This window comes from Quercus lobata, chromosome 11 (genome assembly GCF_001633185.2).
Source record: "Quercus lobata isolate SW786 chromosome 11, ValleyOak3.0 Primary Assembly, whole genome shotgun sequence".
NCBI lineage: Eukaryota > Viridiplantae > Streptophyta > Magnoliopsida > Fagales > Fagaceae > Quercus > Quercus lobata.
The window spans coordinates 49,086,016-49,105,197 of record NC_044914.1 but is presented as its reverse complement, the minus strand read 5'-3'; the positions used below and the strand labels follow the sequence as shown (position 1 = coordinate 49,105,197).

Sequence of the window (19,182 nt, the reverse complement as noted above, 5' to 3'; positions counted from 1 at the left end):
ATGATAAATATTCAAAAGTCTTATTTGGTCCACATTGGTTCTATTCAGTCCATTCTATCCTCTTCAATCCAATTTGGTCTTATTTGGTCCATACGGTCCTATTTAGTCCATTCTATTTGCCAAAGTTTTATTTTGTCCATTCGGTTTTATTCATTTCACTTTGGTCCTATTTGGTCCATACGGTCCATATTGGTCCTATTCTGTCCACTTCGATCCTATTAGGTCCACATTGGTCCTATTTTGTCCACTTTGATCCTATTTGGTCCACATTGGTCATATTCCGTCCATTTGGTCCACTTTGGTTCTATTTGGTCCTATTCGGACCATTCTATCCACTCTGGTCCTATTCAGTCCATTTTGTCCACTTTGGTTATATTCGGTTGATTCTGTCCTCTTTAGTCCTATTAGAGTCATCCAGTCCACTTTGGTCTTATTTAGTCCATTTTGTCCACTTTGGTTTTATTCAGGTCATTCTGTCCACTTCGGTTCTATTCAGTCAACATTGGTCCTATTCGTTCCACTCTTCCCACTTCGATCCTATTTAGTCCAATTTGGTCTCGTTCGGTCCATTCTGTCCACTTTGGTTCTCATCTGTCCATTCGTTTTTATTCAGTCCACTTTGCTCTTATTTGGTCCCCTTCGGTCCACTTTGGCTATATTCGGTCCATTCATTCCACTTTGTTCCATTTGCTATTTATGTAAATTATTACCCAATAACAATTACTTTTGCTTCCATTTATTACCAATGGGACTCCTGTAAATTGAATTGTACGAGTGTTCTAAATCCATGACTTTATACGTAAAACTAATTACTTAAACTTTAGGTCCCCTTGCTAAATGTAAATATTCTTATGAATATTACATATTTAAAAAAAAACTTCCAACTCTATAAATCACAAGCAAATGCGTATTTCATATCCAAAACTATTTTCAAATCACACTAAAGCCATCAAAGACAAAGAATAATGAGATTGGCAACAATTGAAAATTAATCTTCCTTTTTTACTTTTTTTTAGTTGTAATTTAATTTGGCTCAAATGTAAAAAATTGTATTTAGTAATAGAATTGAACCATTTGATAATATCTATTGTACTTTTTAGGGTGAATCTGAATTTGGTAAGGATGGTGTGTAAAACCCATATTTTACATCATTTTATAAGAGATTGTCACATCAACATTTTACTTAAAATTCAATACATCCTGCCACACCTGATAACATTTCAATAAACTCCCAATATAGATATTAGAATTGATTGGATGTGGTTGTGCTTATTATTAAATATGTGGTAAAATGATGTAGCATGATGAGATTAGAGAGGTAAAACATGGGTTTTACACCACATACTTACAAAATTTAATCTCTTTTAAGATATACATGTAAAACAATGTCTTGGGTGTCTAAAGAGCAATCATGATAGAAGTAACCTTATAAGTTAAAATTTTATTGTATCTATAAAAAATATTATTTAAAAAAAAAATTGTGCCCAATAATTAGTTTTCAATAAAGAAAAAGAAAAAAAGAAGAAAATTTCAGTTCGGCATGTTGTTATAGAAGGAGATTTAAAGAATCAAAGATGTGCATAAAGCCTCTATCAAGCCAAGAAGAAATCCCAAACTCGCAGGAGTCTGCAATAATTAAAGATTGTTCATATATACTTCATTGGTTGGACCAGGAAGGGGTAAGTAACTATAGGGAAGACTTTTGTACTTGACTCATTATTATTTTGGCTGGTTTTATATTTAGGAAAGCAATACTCTTTTTTATCCAAATAAACAAATAAAGAGAAAAAAACTTGTCTTATAAAAAAGAAAAAAGAAAAAAGAAATGATCATATACTACTGTTTGTCGTTTGACCCCCTAAACTTGAACCCCCCTTCAACCCCTAGTTATTTAGTACCTTGTGAGGTACCACATGGACCAAATGTTGGTCATCTTAAGTCGATTTGAGCCATATAAACAATAGCATTTAAAGTTTCAACTGCGACTATTCTTTTTCTGTTATAGTGCATAATTTTTCTGGGTGTGAACTATGAGTAAATAGCGCAATTTGATTATGATATTTTAGGATTGATTTATGTATAAATGTATGCTGAGAGAAAGTTAAAAACATGTGAAATAGTTATAACCTTATGGGAGAAGAATGCTGAAACTCATGCCAAAGAGAAAGTCCCTAGGCTCCACTTTTACTTCCTTGACACACTATCAGGAAAAAACCCAAGTGCATGCAGTGGAAGTAGCTGAACCGCTGAAGCATCAATGAATAAGAAATCACCCACCTCGTTTGGACTAGTCAATATTTTTGATATCCCATTAACAGAAGGGCCTGAACCCACCTCTAAGCTTGTGGGTATGGGTCAGCTGGCCAACAAGAAGTAGGCCTACTTTTGGCCAGGAACCTTGTTTTCACAATTGGGGCATTCAATGGTAATACTCTCACTATCATGGGCAGGAATGCAATGTGTTGGGAAATATAGAGCCCGGTTGATAGAATTAATAAGTTTTAAACCCAAGTTGTTAATTAAATTTATTATGAATAAACTCTATCAAAACAAACTAACATCAATATCATGCACAGTGGAATAGTAAATAAGACAAGATATGATGACCTAAGAAAACCAATGAAACAAACAAGTTTCACAGTAAAAAAACCAGGGGGGAAACCTTCTCGAAATGCAATCCACTATAATAAAGAGAAGTTTCAGATCTAGTACAAAACATTTTTCCCTAGACTCTACAATCTCCGTAGATGAACTTACAGCAGAAACTTTCTACCGCTTCAGAACCTCTGTACTCTTCAATATATAAACACCATCCTTTTACACGGATCTCAGTACGTGACTAACTAATGATGCATGACTCCCAGTACGTGACTAACTCACCAACTTGAAGAAGTTGTTGGTTGCAAAGTTCTTCACTTCATCAACAATGAAGATCAAGAAGCACTTGGTTATAAAACCCTAAGGCACAAAGACGCAGTAGCTTCTTTCAGAGAGAATAAGGCACTCGGTCACCTTTTGCATGTGTTCTCCTTATATTCTCTTATGTGATGGCCTCTAAAATAAGCCTTATATATGTTTAGGGTTGTGAGAAAAGAAACCTTACACATACATGTCAGCATGGGCCGAAAATCAGATCTGAAAATTCTGATTTCATAGTTCTCGATAGATATTGTATCTGTTGAGCAATTGTGGAGACCTCGATAGATATATCTGTTGAGCCTTAATGAACAACACTTCTTCACTTGTTTCTTAGACAGATTTGCATGGCTTCAATACTAGACTTGAACTCTTGTTCCTTAAAGTACTAAACCCATCCTAGATCTACTCAATTACAAGGAAAGTGCGTTTTGTCAAAGGATTAGCCAATTTACATAACATATGTCTCTAACAATATTCACATATATCCGAACAATCTCTCTCTTTGGCAATCTGTGACAAAACCACAACAAACAAGTGAAGTATAAGAGAAGTCATAAATCACTAAGCTCATAATCACTTGTTAAATACAATAAAATCTAATCCTAACACAAACTCTTGAAAAATTTTGCAAGAAGAGAGTTCATGGCATGATAGATTTTGACAACCTGTCTTTTTGAAACATTTTAAACAAAACTGATTAAGGCATCTTAGTGTGAAACACAAATAAAAGATTGCATACATAATAGAAACATGTGTATAGAGATAGAAAAGAAACAACATACATAGAGATAGGTGAAATGATAACAACATCATCATACATATAAAAGAGAAATAAATACAATGTTAGCTATCGCTGAATGGTCATAAGACCGATGTACAAAAAGCTAAAAGAAGCACCAAAAACAACAAGGAGATAAACACTCCTCCTAACAAGATGAAACACAACTCTCCCTTACAAAGGCATGTATTTCTCCCCCTAACATGTAGAATCTTAAAAAGAAACCACATTTTCTTCCCCTTTTTGTCATGATTGACAAAGGGTACAAGAAGCTATAGAGCTTCACCCAAGAAACATAAAGATGATTAAGGGGGCATAAGGAATCCATATAAATGAAAGAATATAATGAAACAAGATACTATTGATGGCAAGATAATAGGAAGATGCAAAACATGTGAAAAACAATGCATGCAAGAGGGTCTTCGATAGATCGACAAGTTGTCAAGCTGCTATTGAGCAGAAGCCAACCTTGATGGATTGAAAATCTGTCGAGGATCTATCGGCCAGACAGAAAGCTTCTCGATGGATTGAGAATTTGTTGAGAAGCTATCGAGACAAATTCCAGATAGCTCGATGAATCGAAGTTTCATTAAGATTTGTCTAGAAAAGAAGTCTAAGGGTCTTGATAGATGGCTAGCTATTGAGATCTGTTGAGAAGCTGTTGAGCTTGATAAAAACTTTTTTTCAAAGAGAGGAAAAACACACAGAAATGAATGCAATCAAGCAAGCTACTACCCCAAAGATTCAATCAACATGTTAAGCTCTCAAAAACAGTGCATAGCTTATCGTAGGCTTCCTGAAGGGTCAACTTCTTAGGTACTTCATCATCAGAAGAATCCTCACTGTCACTCGCACCCTCCACAATCACCTTATCGGTTGTGGTAGCAAAAGCTATAAAGTGACTATATTCATCCATATACTCATTAGAAGAGTCATTCTCAGTATCACTCTAGGTAGCAATCAACCCTTTATCTTTTGACTTCTTGGTCTTTTCCTTCATAAGATAGTTTAGGCACTCTATCCTCATATGACCAAAACCTTTGCACTCACGACACTGGATAGAGGGTTTCTCACTCTTACCCTTCCTAAAGGATTTAGATTTACTAGGAGGTTTGTCTTTATCCTTTTTCCTATATTAAAGAAGCTTGATAATCTCATTAGCTATGAAGGTTAGATCCTCATCCTCATCATCATCTTCATCTTCATCTTCGCTTTCATCTTTATCTTCAGAGTCATCAATCTCTTCCTTTATACCCTTAAGAGCCAAGTTTCTACTCTTTCCACATTTTCCCATTAAACCTAATCCCATCTCATAGGTTTGAAGGTTCCCTACAAGCTCAGTCAAAGGAATTTGATCAATGTCCTTCACTTCTTCAGTGGTAGTGATCTTGGCATGGAATCTTTCAAGTAAGGACCTAAGGATTTTCCTAACAATTTTGGATTCTACTATAGATTCTCCAAGGTTGAAGGCATAATTCACAATATCCTTGAGTTTAGCATAGAACTCATCAAATGTCTCATCCTTTTCCATCCTTATTTCTTCAAAACTACTAATGAGTTTTTGAAATTTCACAATCTTTACTGCCTTGGTACCTTCATAGGTGGTCTCAAGAATGGTCCATGCTTCCTTGGCAACCTCCGTGGATGATGTTTTCTTAAATTCCTCATTGGTCACCCCAATAAACAAAGCATTCAAGGCCCTATTGTTGAAATTTTCCGCTTTGATTGTTACTTCATCCTAATCCACCAGTGCCTAGGCTTAATCTAGCCAGCTTCAACAGCTTGCCATACTTTTTCACCTAGAGCCTGCAAAAAAACTTTCATACAAACTTTCCAGTACGCATAATTAGTGCCATCAAATAAGGAGGAATCAAAAAAGATTATCCACGATTTATGACAACAGGGGTCAAGGATCACACTCAGGAAATTAATCCAATCAGAATGTACCCGCTCTGATACCACTTGTTGGGAAATATAGACCTAAGTAGATAGAATTAAAAAGTTTTAAACCCAAGTTGTTAAATACATTTATTATGAATAAACCTTGTCAAAACAAACTAACATCAATATCATGCACAACGGAATAGTAAATAAGACAAGATATGATGACCTAGGAAAACCAATGAAACAAACTAGTTTCACAGTAAAAAAAACCTGGGGGGAAACATTCCCAAAATGCAATCCAATATAATAAAGAGAAGTTTTAGATCTAGTACAAAACCTTTTTCCCTAGACTCTACAATCCCCATAGATGAACTTACAGCAGAAAACTTCTACCGCTTCAGAACCTCTGTACTCTTTAATATATGAACGCCACCCTTTTACACGAATCCCAGTACGTGACTAACCAATGATGCACGACTCCCAGTACGTGACTAACTTACCAACTTGATGAAGTTGTTGGTTGCAAAGTTCTTCACTTCATCAATAATGAAGATCAAGAAGTACTTGGTTATAAAACCCTAAGGTGTAAAGATGCAATAGCTTCTTTAAGAGAGAATAAGGCACTCAGTCACCTTTTGCATATGTTTTCCTTGTATTCTCTTATGTGACGGCCTCTAAAATAAGCCTTATATATGTCTAGGGTTGTGAGAAAAGAAACCCTATACATACATGTCAGCATGGGCTGAAAATTAGATATGAAAATTCTGATTTCATATATCTCGATAGATACTGTATTTGTTGAGTAGTTGTTGAGACCTCGATAGATATATCTATTGAGCTTTATTGAACAACACTTCTTCACTTGTTTCTTAGACAGATTTGCATAGCTTCAATACTAGACTTGCACTCTTGTTCCTTGAAGTACTAAACCCATTCTAGATTTACCTAATTATAAGTAAAGTGCGTTTTGTCAAAAGATTAGCCAATTTACATAACATATGTCTCTAACAATATCCACATATGTCCTACTCTTTGGCAATCCGAGACAAAACCACAACAAACAAGTGAAGTATGAGAGAAGTCATAAATCACTAAGCTCATAATCACTTGTTAAATACAATAAAATCTAATCCTAACACAAGCTCTTGAAAAATTTGCAAGAAGATAGTTCATGGCATGATAGATTTTGACAACCTATCTTTCTGAAACACTTTAAACAAAATTGATCAGGGCATCTTAGTGTGAAACAGAATTAAAAGATTGCATACATAATAGAAACAAGTGTATAGAGATTGAAAAGAAACAACATACGTAGAGATAGGTGAAATGATAACAACATCATCATATATATAAAAGAGAAATAAATACAATGTTTGCTATCACTGAATGGTCACAAGACCGATGTACAAAAAGCTAAAAGAAGAACCAAAAACAACAAGGTGATAAACACTCCCCCTAACAAGATGAAACACAACTCTCCTTTACAAAGGCATGTATTTCTCCCCCTAACATGTAGAATCTTAAAAAGAAACCACATTTTCTTCCCCTTTTTGTCATGATTGACAAAGGGTACAAGAAGCTATAAAGCTTCACTCAAGAAACATAAAGATGATCAAAGACGATCAAGGGGGCACAAGGAATCCATATAAATGCATGAATGTAATGAAACAAGATGCTATGGATGACAAGATAATAGAAAGATGCAAAAAATGTGAAAAAAAATGCATGCAAGAGGGTCTTTGACAGATTGAGAAGCTGTCGAGCTGCTATGGAGCAGAAGCCAACCTCGATGGATTGAGAATCTGTTGAGGATTTATCGGCCAGACAGAAAGTTTCTCAATGGATCAAGAATCTATCGAGACAAATTCCAGATAGCTCGATGAATTGAAGTTGTGTTAAGATTTGTCGAGAAAAGAAGTCAATAGGTCTCGATAGATAGCTAGTTGTTGAGATTTGTTGAGAAGCTGTCGAGCATGATAAAAACAGTTTTTCAAAGAGAGGAAAAACACATAAAAATGAATGCAATTAAGCAAGCTACTCAACCAAAGATCCAATCAACATTTTAAGCTCTTAAAAACATCTCTTAACAAAAAAATGCATAGCATTCATAGATCCAAAACACACACACACACACACTAAACAAGTCTAACCAATTTTATATTTCAAAGCTTTTAATAACTCTCCAAACAAAGGTGTAGGTCCTTGAGAGGAACTCTGTGACCATTTGGACACTTTCTTTTAAGGATACAACTTAAAGAAATTAGGACGAATGTGTTTAGAAACACCACAATGGTGACAAACATGAGGTTTAACAAAGGATTTAGAATTAGCCAAATCAGTTTTGGATTTCATACCCTTATCACCTTTTTCAAATTGGGGCACAAAGAGAGTCCTTGATCCAAGAGCCAAGGAAGAGGAGGGGCCGGAGGGAACAACATATCTTAAGCCAGTCTTATTAGAACTAGGCTTTGGAGCACTCAATACCTCATCAAGCTTTGCACCAGACATCCTCTCTATTTGAGTTCTAACTTTACTAAGCTCAACCTCGAGATTCTTGACCTTCTCTTCTAATGGGGTGTCTCCACAACAAAAGTTTCAACTAACCTTGTAGTCTCATCTAGTTTGACTAATAGATCAGCCTTTTTAGTTTTTTTTTTTCCTCATTAAGCTATTTTCTATAGAGATGAGAAATCTTTTCAGATTTTATAAATTCAGTGCATAGCTTATCATAGGCTTCCTGAAGGGTCAACTTCTTAGGTACTTCATCATCAGAAGAATCCTCACTGTCACTAGCACCCTTCATAATCACCTTATCGGTTGTGGCAGCAAAAGGCATAAAGTGACTACATTCATCCACATACTCATTAGAAGAGTCATTCTCAGTATCACTCTAGATAGCAATCAGCCCTTTATCTTTTGACTTCTTGGTCTTTTCCTTCATAAGGTAGTTTGGGCACTCTATCCTCACATGACCAAAACCTTTGCACTCATGGCACTGGGTAAGGGGTTTCTCACTCTTACCCTTCCTAGAGGATTTAGATTTCCTAGGAAGTTTGTCCTTATCCTTTTTCCTATATTGAAGAAGCTTGATAATCTCATTAGCTATGAAGGTTAGATCCTCATCCTCATCATCATCTTCATCTTCATCTTCGCTTTCATCTTTATCTTCAGAGTCATCAATCTCTTCCTTTATACCCTTAAGAGCCAAGTTTCTACTCTTTCCACATTTTCCCATTAAACCTAATTCCATCTCATAGGTTTGAAGGTTCCCTACAAGCTCAGTCAAAGGAATTTGATCAATGTCCTTCACTTCTTTAGTGGCAGTGATCTTGGCATGGGATCTTTCAAGTAAGGACCTAAGAATTTTCATAAAAATTTTGGACTCTGCTATAGATTCTCTAAGGTTGAAGGCGGAATTCACAATATCCTTGAGTTTAGCATAGAACTCATCAAAGGTCTCATCCTTCTCCATCCTTATTTCTTCAAAACTACTAGTGAGTTTTGGAAACATCACAATCTTTACTGCCTTGGTACCTTCATAGTTGGTCTTAAGAATGGTCCATCTTCCTTGGCAACCTCTGTGGATGATATTTTCTTGAATTCCTCATTGGCCACCCCACTAAACAAAGCATTCAATGCCCTACTATTGAAATTGTCCACTTTGATTGTTGCTTCATCCCAATCCACCAATGCTTCCTTAGGCTTAGTCCAGCCAACTTCAATAGCTTGCCATACTTTTTCACCTAGAGCCTGCAAAAAAACTTTCATACAAACTTTCCAGTACACATAATTAGTGCCATCAAATAAAGGAGGAATCAAAAGAGTTTGTCCACGATCCATGACAACAGGGGTCAAGGATCACACTCAGAAAATTAATCCAATCAGAATGTACCTGCTCTGATACCACTTGTTGGGAAATATAGACCCCGGTTGATAGAATTAACAAGTTTTAAACCCAAGTTGTTAATTAGTTTTATTATGAATAAACCTTGTCAAAACAACCTAACATCAATATCATGTCAATATCATGCACAATGAAATAGTAAAAAAAGACAATATATGATGACCTAGGAAAACCAATGAAACAATCTAGTTTCACAGTAAAAAAACCTGGGGGGAAACCTTCTCAAAATGCAATCCACTATAATAAAGAGAAGTTTTAGATCTAGTACAAAACCTTTTTCCCTAGACTCTACAATCCCCGTAGATGAACTTATAGCAGAAACCTTCTACCGCTTCAGAACCTTTGAACTCTTCAATATATGAACGCCACCCTTTTACACGGATCCCAGTACCTGACTAACTAATGATGCATAGCTCCTAGTACGTGACTAACTCACCAACTTAAAGAAGTTGTTGGCTGCAAAGTTTTTCACTTCATCAACAATGAAGATCAAGAAGCACTTGGTTACAAAACCCTAAGGCGCAAAGACACAGTTACTTCTTTCAGAGAGAATAAGACACTCGGTCACCTTTCGAATGTGTTTTCCTTATATTCTCTTATGTGACGGCTTCTAAAATAGGCTTTATATATGTCTAGAGTTGTGAGAAAAGAAACCCTACATACATGTCAGCATGGGCCGAAAATTAGATCTAGAAATTTTGATTTCGTAGATCTTGATAGATACTGTATCTGTCAAGCAACTATTGAGACATTGATATATATATATATATATCTATCGAGTTATTTGTCAAGCTTGAATGAACAACACTTCTTCACTTGCTTCTTAGACAGATTTGCATGGCTTCATACTAGACTTGAACTCTTGTTCCTTGAAGTACTAAACCCATCCTAGATCTATCCAATTACAAGTAAAGTATGTTTTGTGAAAACTTGCTTCTTAGACAGATTTGCATGGCTTCATACTAGTCTTGAACTCTTGTTCCTTGAAGTACTAAACCCATCCTAGATCTACCAAATTACAAGTAAAGTACGTTTTGTGAAAGGATTATCCAATTTACATAACATATGTCTCTAACAATATCCACATATGTCCTAACACAATGTTTCATCCAAATCCGTGTGATGCCAATCATAGGTGAGACTGGGGCTCTCCAGTTGGGATGTGGATTTGTGCAAGCAAAGACACATTTTTTCAATCTTACCTCTGGGGATGCTATTGTGGAGTACCATGTTGAGGCTATACATTATTGAGCTATATTAATGGAGTCTATATTCTCTTTCAAAGGACCACGTAGTGCTTGTTCTTTTCAATAACAAATTCGTCGACTTTATTGGGACTTTGTTAATTAGTTGGAATCTTTTAAATATTCCTATAACTAGAAACCAAAGTTCAGAAATCATCAAATCCTAATAAAATAACATAAACAGATTTTAAGTCTTTGGTGGATTTCTGGGCTTTCCTCAGATTCATGAACATGGCTAATAAAACCAAAAAGGTAGTTTTTCATATCCAATGGACTCTCCTTTTGATTGGCCGAACTGAGAGTTTAAGTTCAAAACATTGGCCAAGTAGTAAGTAGTAAGTATTGATGGAAAAAGTAAACTCTATTTTTTTTTTTTTTTAAATGGTACATGGTATATAGTTTTTTTTCGAGAATTTACATGATATATAGTTGATATGTAAAACTAAATCCCAATAATTTCTCACTGTATTATCTCTCTCTCTCTCTCTCTCTCTCTCTCTCTCTCTCTCATTGCTTCGTTCTTGTGCTTGGTTGTGTTGTTGTGATTATCCTCTCAGCTATAAACATGGGTAGTTAGGTACCCTTCTCTTTTCTCTTTTTTTTTTTTTTTTTTTTTTTTTTTTTTTGTTTATACAATATATTCTATAAATTATTGGTGCTTTCTGGTTGTTAATAATTTCATGACTTATGAGTAGCCTGAAATATACATACAAATTGAAAAACCAATCATGTAGTAAATCCTAAGCACCTTTAGGTTTCTACTAGTATGGAATGTTCTTCAACAAACTATATTCTCTAATGTCTTCTTTTTGGTCCTTTTTTTTTTTTTTTTTTTTTTTTTTTTTTGTGGGACTATACATTTGTGATAGGCATTGATGTCATTTAATCGACACATAGCATGGATGGAAGAGCCCCCAACCAAAACTATAAACAACATTAGGGGATTATATAAAAAATTTAAACTTTATGAGACAAAATCAAAATCACCTTAAATTTGAAAGATAACTAAAATGTTTGTGATCTCCAATAAAATCAACCACAATTAGGGTTGTGCAACAATCCACTCAATTCACCCAAACCGCTTGACCTGCTTTGTTTCACATTACCCTTTATGGATATGATATTTATTTCCAAGCAGAGAAATTCAACTATTAAAGTGACGGGTCAGGTTGGGTGGCGGGTTGAATTTTTTAAACTGCCAATCAAGGGTGGAGCTATGTAATAGGGAGGAGGGGGGGGGGGGGCGGGAATATATAAAATTATTTTAATGTTTTTAAAATTTAGTCTACAAAAATAAGATTTGGCCCCCTCAAATATTTGAATTAGTCCAATGATGCTCTTAAAGAAAATAATTGGTCTGTAGTTATATAACTTTATTTTTTGTAATTCTATTTTTTATTGTAAAATGTGCTCTTATATCTATTAAATATTTAATAAAGTTTGACACCCAACATGTTTGAATCCATCTTTTTCAACTTGTTATGTGATGATTAACAAGTTATTGACTCATTAAAAAAAATATTGTCACTAAAGCTACACAAGAAGTGTCTCTTTAGTTGCCACATAATGGGTTAGAGCAAGATAGCTTCAAATATGTTTGGAGTTTAACTTATTCTTCCAAGTTTTGGATCATTCATGTTTTGAAAATTTTCATTAGTTCAATTTGATAATTTGTATTGAAAATGAAGCTTTTTATGAATTTCACTATGAAAATGGTAAAAATGAATTTTATTTTATGAAAGATTGTATTAAACTTTGATTGAAAATACTAAGCTTTGTTAAATGTGTGTGTGTATCCATTTTTTGTCAGTTTATATCTCATATCAAATTTAAGTTTATTTATTTATTTATAAATTTATTAATTAAAACCAACTTGCCAAATCCAACCTACATACAGACACCCTCAACCACAACATCAAGGTTGCCAGACCCAGATCGGACCGGGCGGTCTGACTGGGTTAACTAGAAAACGAATTGAAATTCAATTTTTTAAACATAGAGAACCAGATTTATTTGAAATTCCATGAACCCCTTAAACCGTGGGTTCTGCATGAATTGTGCGGTCCAACTGCAGTTCGAGCATGCTTGTTAATTAAGAAAAAAATTAGAAAAGTGTGCTTACTAGATTTAGAACCTAGGCACGATCACAGTTGGAGCTAAAGTCTAACCACTTAGCTGAGCTTGCAAGTTGATGCTCAACAATTAAAAAAAAAAAAAAACTTGAAGTAAACTTAACACAATTTAAAAAATAAAAAATAAAAACAACTTAACACAATTCTATTCTACCGAATTAAATTATCCAAAAAAAAAATTATAATTAGAATCCTTCAAAGATATTCAACTTTACTTCAAAAATTAATCATAAATTTTAATGTTTTCATGGTTATTATTTTATTTTATTAACTTGCTTATTTAATTTGTAAATATATGCTTGAAAATCATTAAATTTCCCTCACATATATAGATATATTAGTCAATTTTGCTAGTTTTATAAGTTTAATATCTGTATTTGGGTTTTAATTAATTATTAAAGTAATTATGACGTCATCATGGTTCGACCTTGGTCGAACCTCAGTCCAACCATAAAAACCTTGAACCTCTCCCTTTATCGGTTCTTTGAACGGTCCAGGTTTGAAAACCATGTCATGGTTGTTAGACTTGGATTGGACCGGGCGGTCTAACTAGCTTAATCAGAAACTAAACTTAAATCCGGTTTTTTAAACATTGAGAACCAAATTTATTTGAAATTCCATGAACCCCTTAAACCACGAGTTTTGCATGAACTGTGCGGCCCAACCGCGGTTCAAGCATGCTTAATTAAAAACAATTAGAAAAGTGCACTTACAAGGTTTAGAACCTAGGCACGGTCACAGTTGGAGCTAGAGTAGCAAACTTAACCCAATATTATTATTATTTTTTAAATTATAAAAACAACTTAACACAATTCTTTTCTACCAAATTAAATGATTCATCTCTTAAAAGGAATAAAAAAAATTATAATTAAAATCCTTCAAAGATATTCAACTTTACTTCAAAATTTAATCATAAATTTTAATGTTTTCATGGTTATTATTTTATTTTATTAACTTGCTTATTTAATTTATAAATATATGCTTGAAAATCATTAAATTTCCCTTACATATATAGATATATTAGTCAATTTTGCTAGTTTTATAAATTTAATATTTATATTTGGGCTTTAATTAATTATTAAAGTACTTATGACGTCATCACGGTTCGACCTTGGTCGAACCTCAGTTCGACCTTAAAAACCTTGAACTTCTCCCTTTACCGATTCTTTGAACGGTTCGGGTTTGAAAACCATGTCAAGGTTGTCAGACTCAGACCAAATTGGGTGATCCGACCGGGTTAATCGAAAACTGAACTGAAATCCAGTTATTTAAACATAGAGAACTAGATTTATTTGAAATTCCGTGAACCCCTTAAATCGCGGGTTCTACATGAACCGTGCGGTCCAACCACGGTTCAAGCATGCTTGTTAATTAAGAAAAAAATCAGAAAAGTGCACTTACCAAGTTTAGAACCTAGGCACGGTCACAGTTGGAGGTAGAGTCTAACCACTCTGCTAAGCTTGCAAGCTGATGCTCAACAATTAAAAAAAAAAAAAAAAAACTTGAATTAAACTTAACGCAATTTTTTTTTTTTAATAAAAACAACTTAACACAATTCTATTCTACTGAATTAAATTATCCATCTCTTAAAAAAAATAAAAAAAATGTAATTAAAATCCTTCAAAAATATTCAACTTTACCTCAAAAATTAATCATAAATTTTAATGTTTTCATGGTTATTATTTTATTTTATTAACTTTCTTATTTAATTTGTAAATATATGCTTGAAAATTATTAAATTTCCCTCACATATATAGATATATTAGTTAATTTTGCTAGTTTTATAAATGTAATATCTATATTTGGGCTTTAATTAATTATTAAAGTAATTATGATGTTATCACAGTTCGACCTTAAAAACCTTGAACATCTCCCTTTACCAGTTCTTTGAACGGTCTGGGTCTAAAAACCATGCACAACATACATAAGGTTTATTTGGGATCCGCTTATTTTGCTGAAACTAAAAACTTTTTTGCTGAAACTAAAAACTTTTTTGCTGAAAGTACTATAGATAAAGGTAAAAGTTAGCTAAAATAGTACAATAGGATCCATGAATAGTAAAGAAAAATGTAGTATGACCCATGAATAGTAGCAAAAATAAGCTGAATAGTAAAATAAGCTGACTTTTAATTTTTGCCAAACACACACATAGTAGAGAAAGTCAAACAATTGTAGGTCATGGGTTCATTTTCCAAATTAAAAGCACACTCGTCAATATCGGCATGCATATATGTATATATTCATTTTTGGTTAGTTTATATTTCATATCAAATTTAAGTTTTTTTTTTATTTTTTATTATTATTATAAATTTATTAACTAAAACTAACCTGCTAAATCCAACCTACATACACTGTCATGCCCCAAACCCCAAAGGGTCCGAAGCATGAGAAAGACATCTCAAAAGCACCTGTAGGTTTTTTCCTTTTTGACAATTCAATACAAATAAATCATATCAAGTACCAACATCAAGAATTATCATGATAATTCCATTAAATATATTCCCAAAGTAAGTCAGAGCTCTATGCAATAATTACTAGGACCATTGGCCACAAAAGAATGGAGGTCTGAATAAATAATTACATATTATCAACTTGTCACATCAGTGGGAATAAAGTCATAGCCATTATAATATACGAATATACGAAAGAATGAGTCAAGTCTACTTTATGATGGACATCATCTAAATGTCTCCATCACAAAAGTTCAGCCTCTATCAGTAGTTAGTCTAACTACTGCTAGCCACCAAAAAGTTGTCTTAAAATGATTGTTGCCTACTCTGAAATGTTTATAAAATAAAGGGATGAGACAGAGCCCAGTAAGTAGCATAATTAATGACGGTGAGGGAAATGCAAGTTTCATTTTTAATGATAATAATATGACAAGAATGATTGAATAATGAAGCACAAAGTTTCTCAAAGTGAATACCTTGAAACTATATATTATAATCTGTGGGCACTAGCAATATAATTCCAAAGCCATAAAATGGAATGTAAAAGAGTAGGGAAGAGAGATGCAAACACAAGATAACATGTCGATGTGTTATCAAAGAGAAAACCGAAGAACTAGGCGAAAAACCTCTCCGCCGCCCTCCAAGCGGTAATTGATTCACTAGACAATTAGTTGGGATATATGGGTTAGCAAGAGACTCTCCAAGCCTAATCTACCCGCTGTACCTAAGCCCTTCAAGCTCCTACTCCAACAAGGCTTTTCGGAACTGTGTCTTGTCTAACTCTCCAGATCTCGCAACAAGCTCCATGTTGCATCTACCATTCTTGGCTTCTTCCAATGCTTCCCAGCAGCACCAAATCCTCACTTGACACTCTGAAAGGGTGTGGTAAGTGTTTGGGCTATCAACCTCTCAATGGTATGGAAATGGAGAGGTAGGAGTTGAGGAAATCCACAAGCATATGTGTAGAGATATATGGGTATGATAATCTCTAACTCTCAAGGTTTGAGGCTAGGGTTTTCTCTTAGAAGCACTCCCTAACATTTGTGGGTAATGTGGATATATATAGTGTGGGTATAGAAAGTGTGTATCAGATAGTACAGTCTGGCAAAACAGAATGTCTCGTGGGTATCTCTCGGGAAGGTCTTACCCACAAGATACTCGCAAGACACAGCTGTCACCATTTGTACTGGCTCTTCACATTCCAGTCATGTGCAGGGCACATACATTACTTTGCGGGATTCTAAGTTGCGAGATACCCGCGAAAACCTCTTCAATCTTCAATAGCTTAAGTCTTCACACACAGTCTCTCTCTATCACACAACCCTTACAATCAAATCCCACAATAAATACAGGGTACAAATGTAATGACCCAAGGAAAAGCGCTAGCCACATCTGCGTTATACCTCAAAAGGACTAGTCACAATTGAGGCTCCTTGCAATTGTTAATAAAGCCCAGTTCAACCCAGTAAATACCCGATGTGGGACTCATCACACACCCACACACATCACACAATCAATCAAATTGGGGTATCACAATCTCCCCCACTTAAATCCCTAACGTCTCCGTTAGGGCCCACTTTGTGAGGTAGTGTCTCTGAGCCCACACGGGATTATCGGGCTGGCTCTGATACCATATGTAACGACCCAAGGAAAAGCGCTAGCCACATCTGCGTTATACCTAAAAAGGACTAGTCACAATTGAGGCTCCTTACAATTGTTAATAAAACCCAGTTCAACCCAGTAAATACTCGATGTGGGACTCATCACATACCCACACATATCACACAATCAATCAAATTGGGGTATCACAATAATATTTTTTGGATAGTGAGTTTGACATTTGTGGAACTATTTGAGATTGTATTTGGAGACTTTATTGTTAAGGTTTTTTGTTTTTTGTTTTTTTTTTTGTTTTTATGGATCTCATGGGAAAGATATTGATTATTTGAAGTTTATTTGTGGATATCCAATTACGCTTTATTCCATTATATTATTGTTGAGTATTTTTAAGACAGGTTGTGCATCTAAATCCTTAGTATGGGTTGAGGGTGTTACATATATGGTATCAGAGCCAGGTTTATGATTCTGTAGACTTATAGGTTTAATCTAAAGATTATTTTGGAACAAGAGTGTGATTATAAGAAATTTTAGGATTAGAATTATTTGATCTTTCATAGTGATATATATATATATATATATATTTTTTAGAGCGTGTAGGAATGATTGTTGTACCATCTGTGTGTTTGGTTTTGACCCTTAGGAATATTTAAAATCTTTACTTATGATATCTTGTTGTATTGCTTAGAGAGAGATGGCTCCACCAAGGAGGAACCCAGGGAATTGTCAACAGAATGCTAATGGAACCACTAATCTTCAAGCTATTATTGAAACCATTGGGGGCTTAACCAATATAGTGCAACATCAAGTAGGAGCCACCAATCCAACTAGTGCTTTGGAGAAATATAGAAAGCTTGACCCTCCTGCTTTCAAGGGTACAAAGGATCCAATAGAGGTTGACAACTAGCTTAAAGAGATAGAGAGGCTCTTTAGAGCAATGGAAGTTAGTGATGAGCAACGAGTTATCCTTGCTATTTTTGTACTGAAAGATGATGCATTGGAATGGTGGGAGTCCACAGAGAGGACACATGGAAGAGAAGTTATAACTTGGCAGCATTTTGTTGAGCTCTTTCATAGGAGGTACTTTCCTGATAGTCTGATGGTGCAAAAGGAAGCTGAATTCATTCGCATAGCACAAGGTACTCAATCAGTGTATGAGTATGAGCGGAAATTTGCTGAATTATCCCGCTTTGCTCCACACATGGTTGACACAGAAGCAAGGAAAGCTAGGCATTTTGAAATGGGTTTAAGGGAGGAAATCCAGGGACCGGTTTCCATGTTCAAATTGGAAACATATGCAGAGGTAGTAGATCGAGCTCTCATAGCAGAGAGAAATTGCAATCGTCTCTCAAAGGCCAATGACCAGGAGAGGAAGCCAAATCAGAGTAATTTTCTTAAGGGAAGGTCTAGTGGAAGTTCATTCAAGAAGCAAGGGGTGCCTAATTCAAATAAGAAGGCACATAAGACTTGTCCAAGATATGGAAAGGCTCATAGTGGAACATGTTATTTGGAGTCAGGGGCGTGTTTTAAATGTGGCAAGACTAGACACTTCATCAAGGATTGTCCAAATTTGCGAGCTGAACAAACTACCAATACAAGTGGGAGCCAACAAAAACCCAAGGTTCAAGGTCGAGTTTTTGCTTTGACTAAACAGGACGCCGAGGTATCCCCATCAGTGGTTTCAGGTACACTTCTTGTTTCTGGTCAACATGCACAAGTGTTATTTGATTCTGGTTCAACCCATTCTTTCATCTCACATAGACTTGCACAAAGGCTAAACATGGAACCTGAGAGTTTAAATTATGAATTGTGTGTTGCTACAACCTCTGTCTATACCTGAGAGGAAGTGGGAGTATATCACCATGGACTTTGTGTGTGGGTTACCAAGATCACCTAAGAATCATGATGCTATATGGGTGGTAGTGGATAGGTTGACTAAATCTGCCCACTTCATTCCAATTAGAATGAACTACTCTCTTGACAAACTGGCTGAATTTTATATTAATGAGATTGTGAGGTTACATGGAGTGCCAGCTTCTATTGTATCTGATAGAGATTCGAGATTCACTTCAGGGTTCTAGGATAGCTTACAGAAAGCCTTGGGTACTAAGTTGAATTTTAGTACTGCTTGCCACCCTTAGACAGATGGACAGTCTGAGAGAACTATTCAAACTTTAGAAGACATGTTGAGAGCTTGTGCCTTGGATTTCAAGGGTAGTTGGAATGACTATTTGACTTTGGTGGAGTTTGCTTA

At 35.0% G+C, this 19,182-nt stretch overlaps 1 protein-coding gene across 1 annotated transcript; it reads left to right on the top strand.

The window, feature by feature from the left end:
- Positions 1 to 17,865: 17,865 nt before the first annotated feature.
- LOC115967052 lies at positions 17,866 to 18,706 on the top strand. The gene is made up of 2 exons (XM_031086144.1): positions 17,866 to 18,613; positions 18,690 to 18,706. Exons 1-2 carry the CDS (start codon positions 17,866 to 17,868, stop codon positions 18,704 to 18,706), a joined length of 765 nt encoding a protein of 254 aa, XP_030942004.1.
- Positions 18,707 to 19,182: the final 476 nt, after the last annotated feature.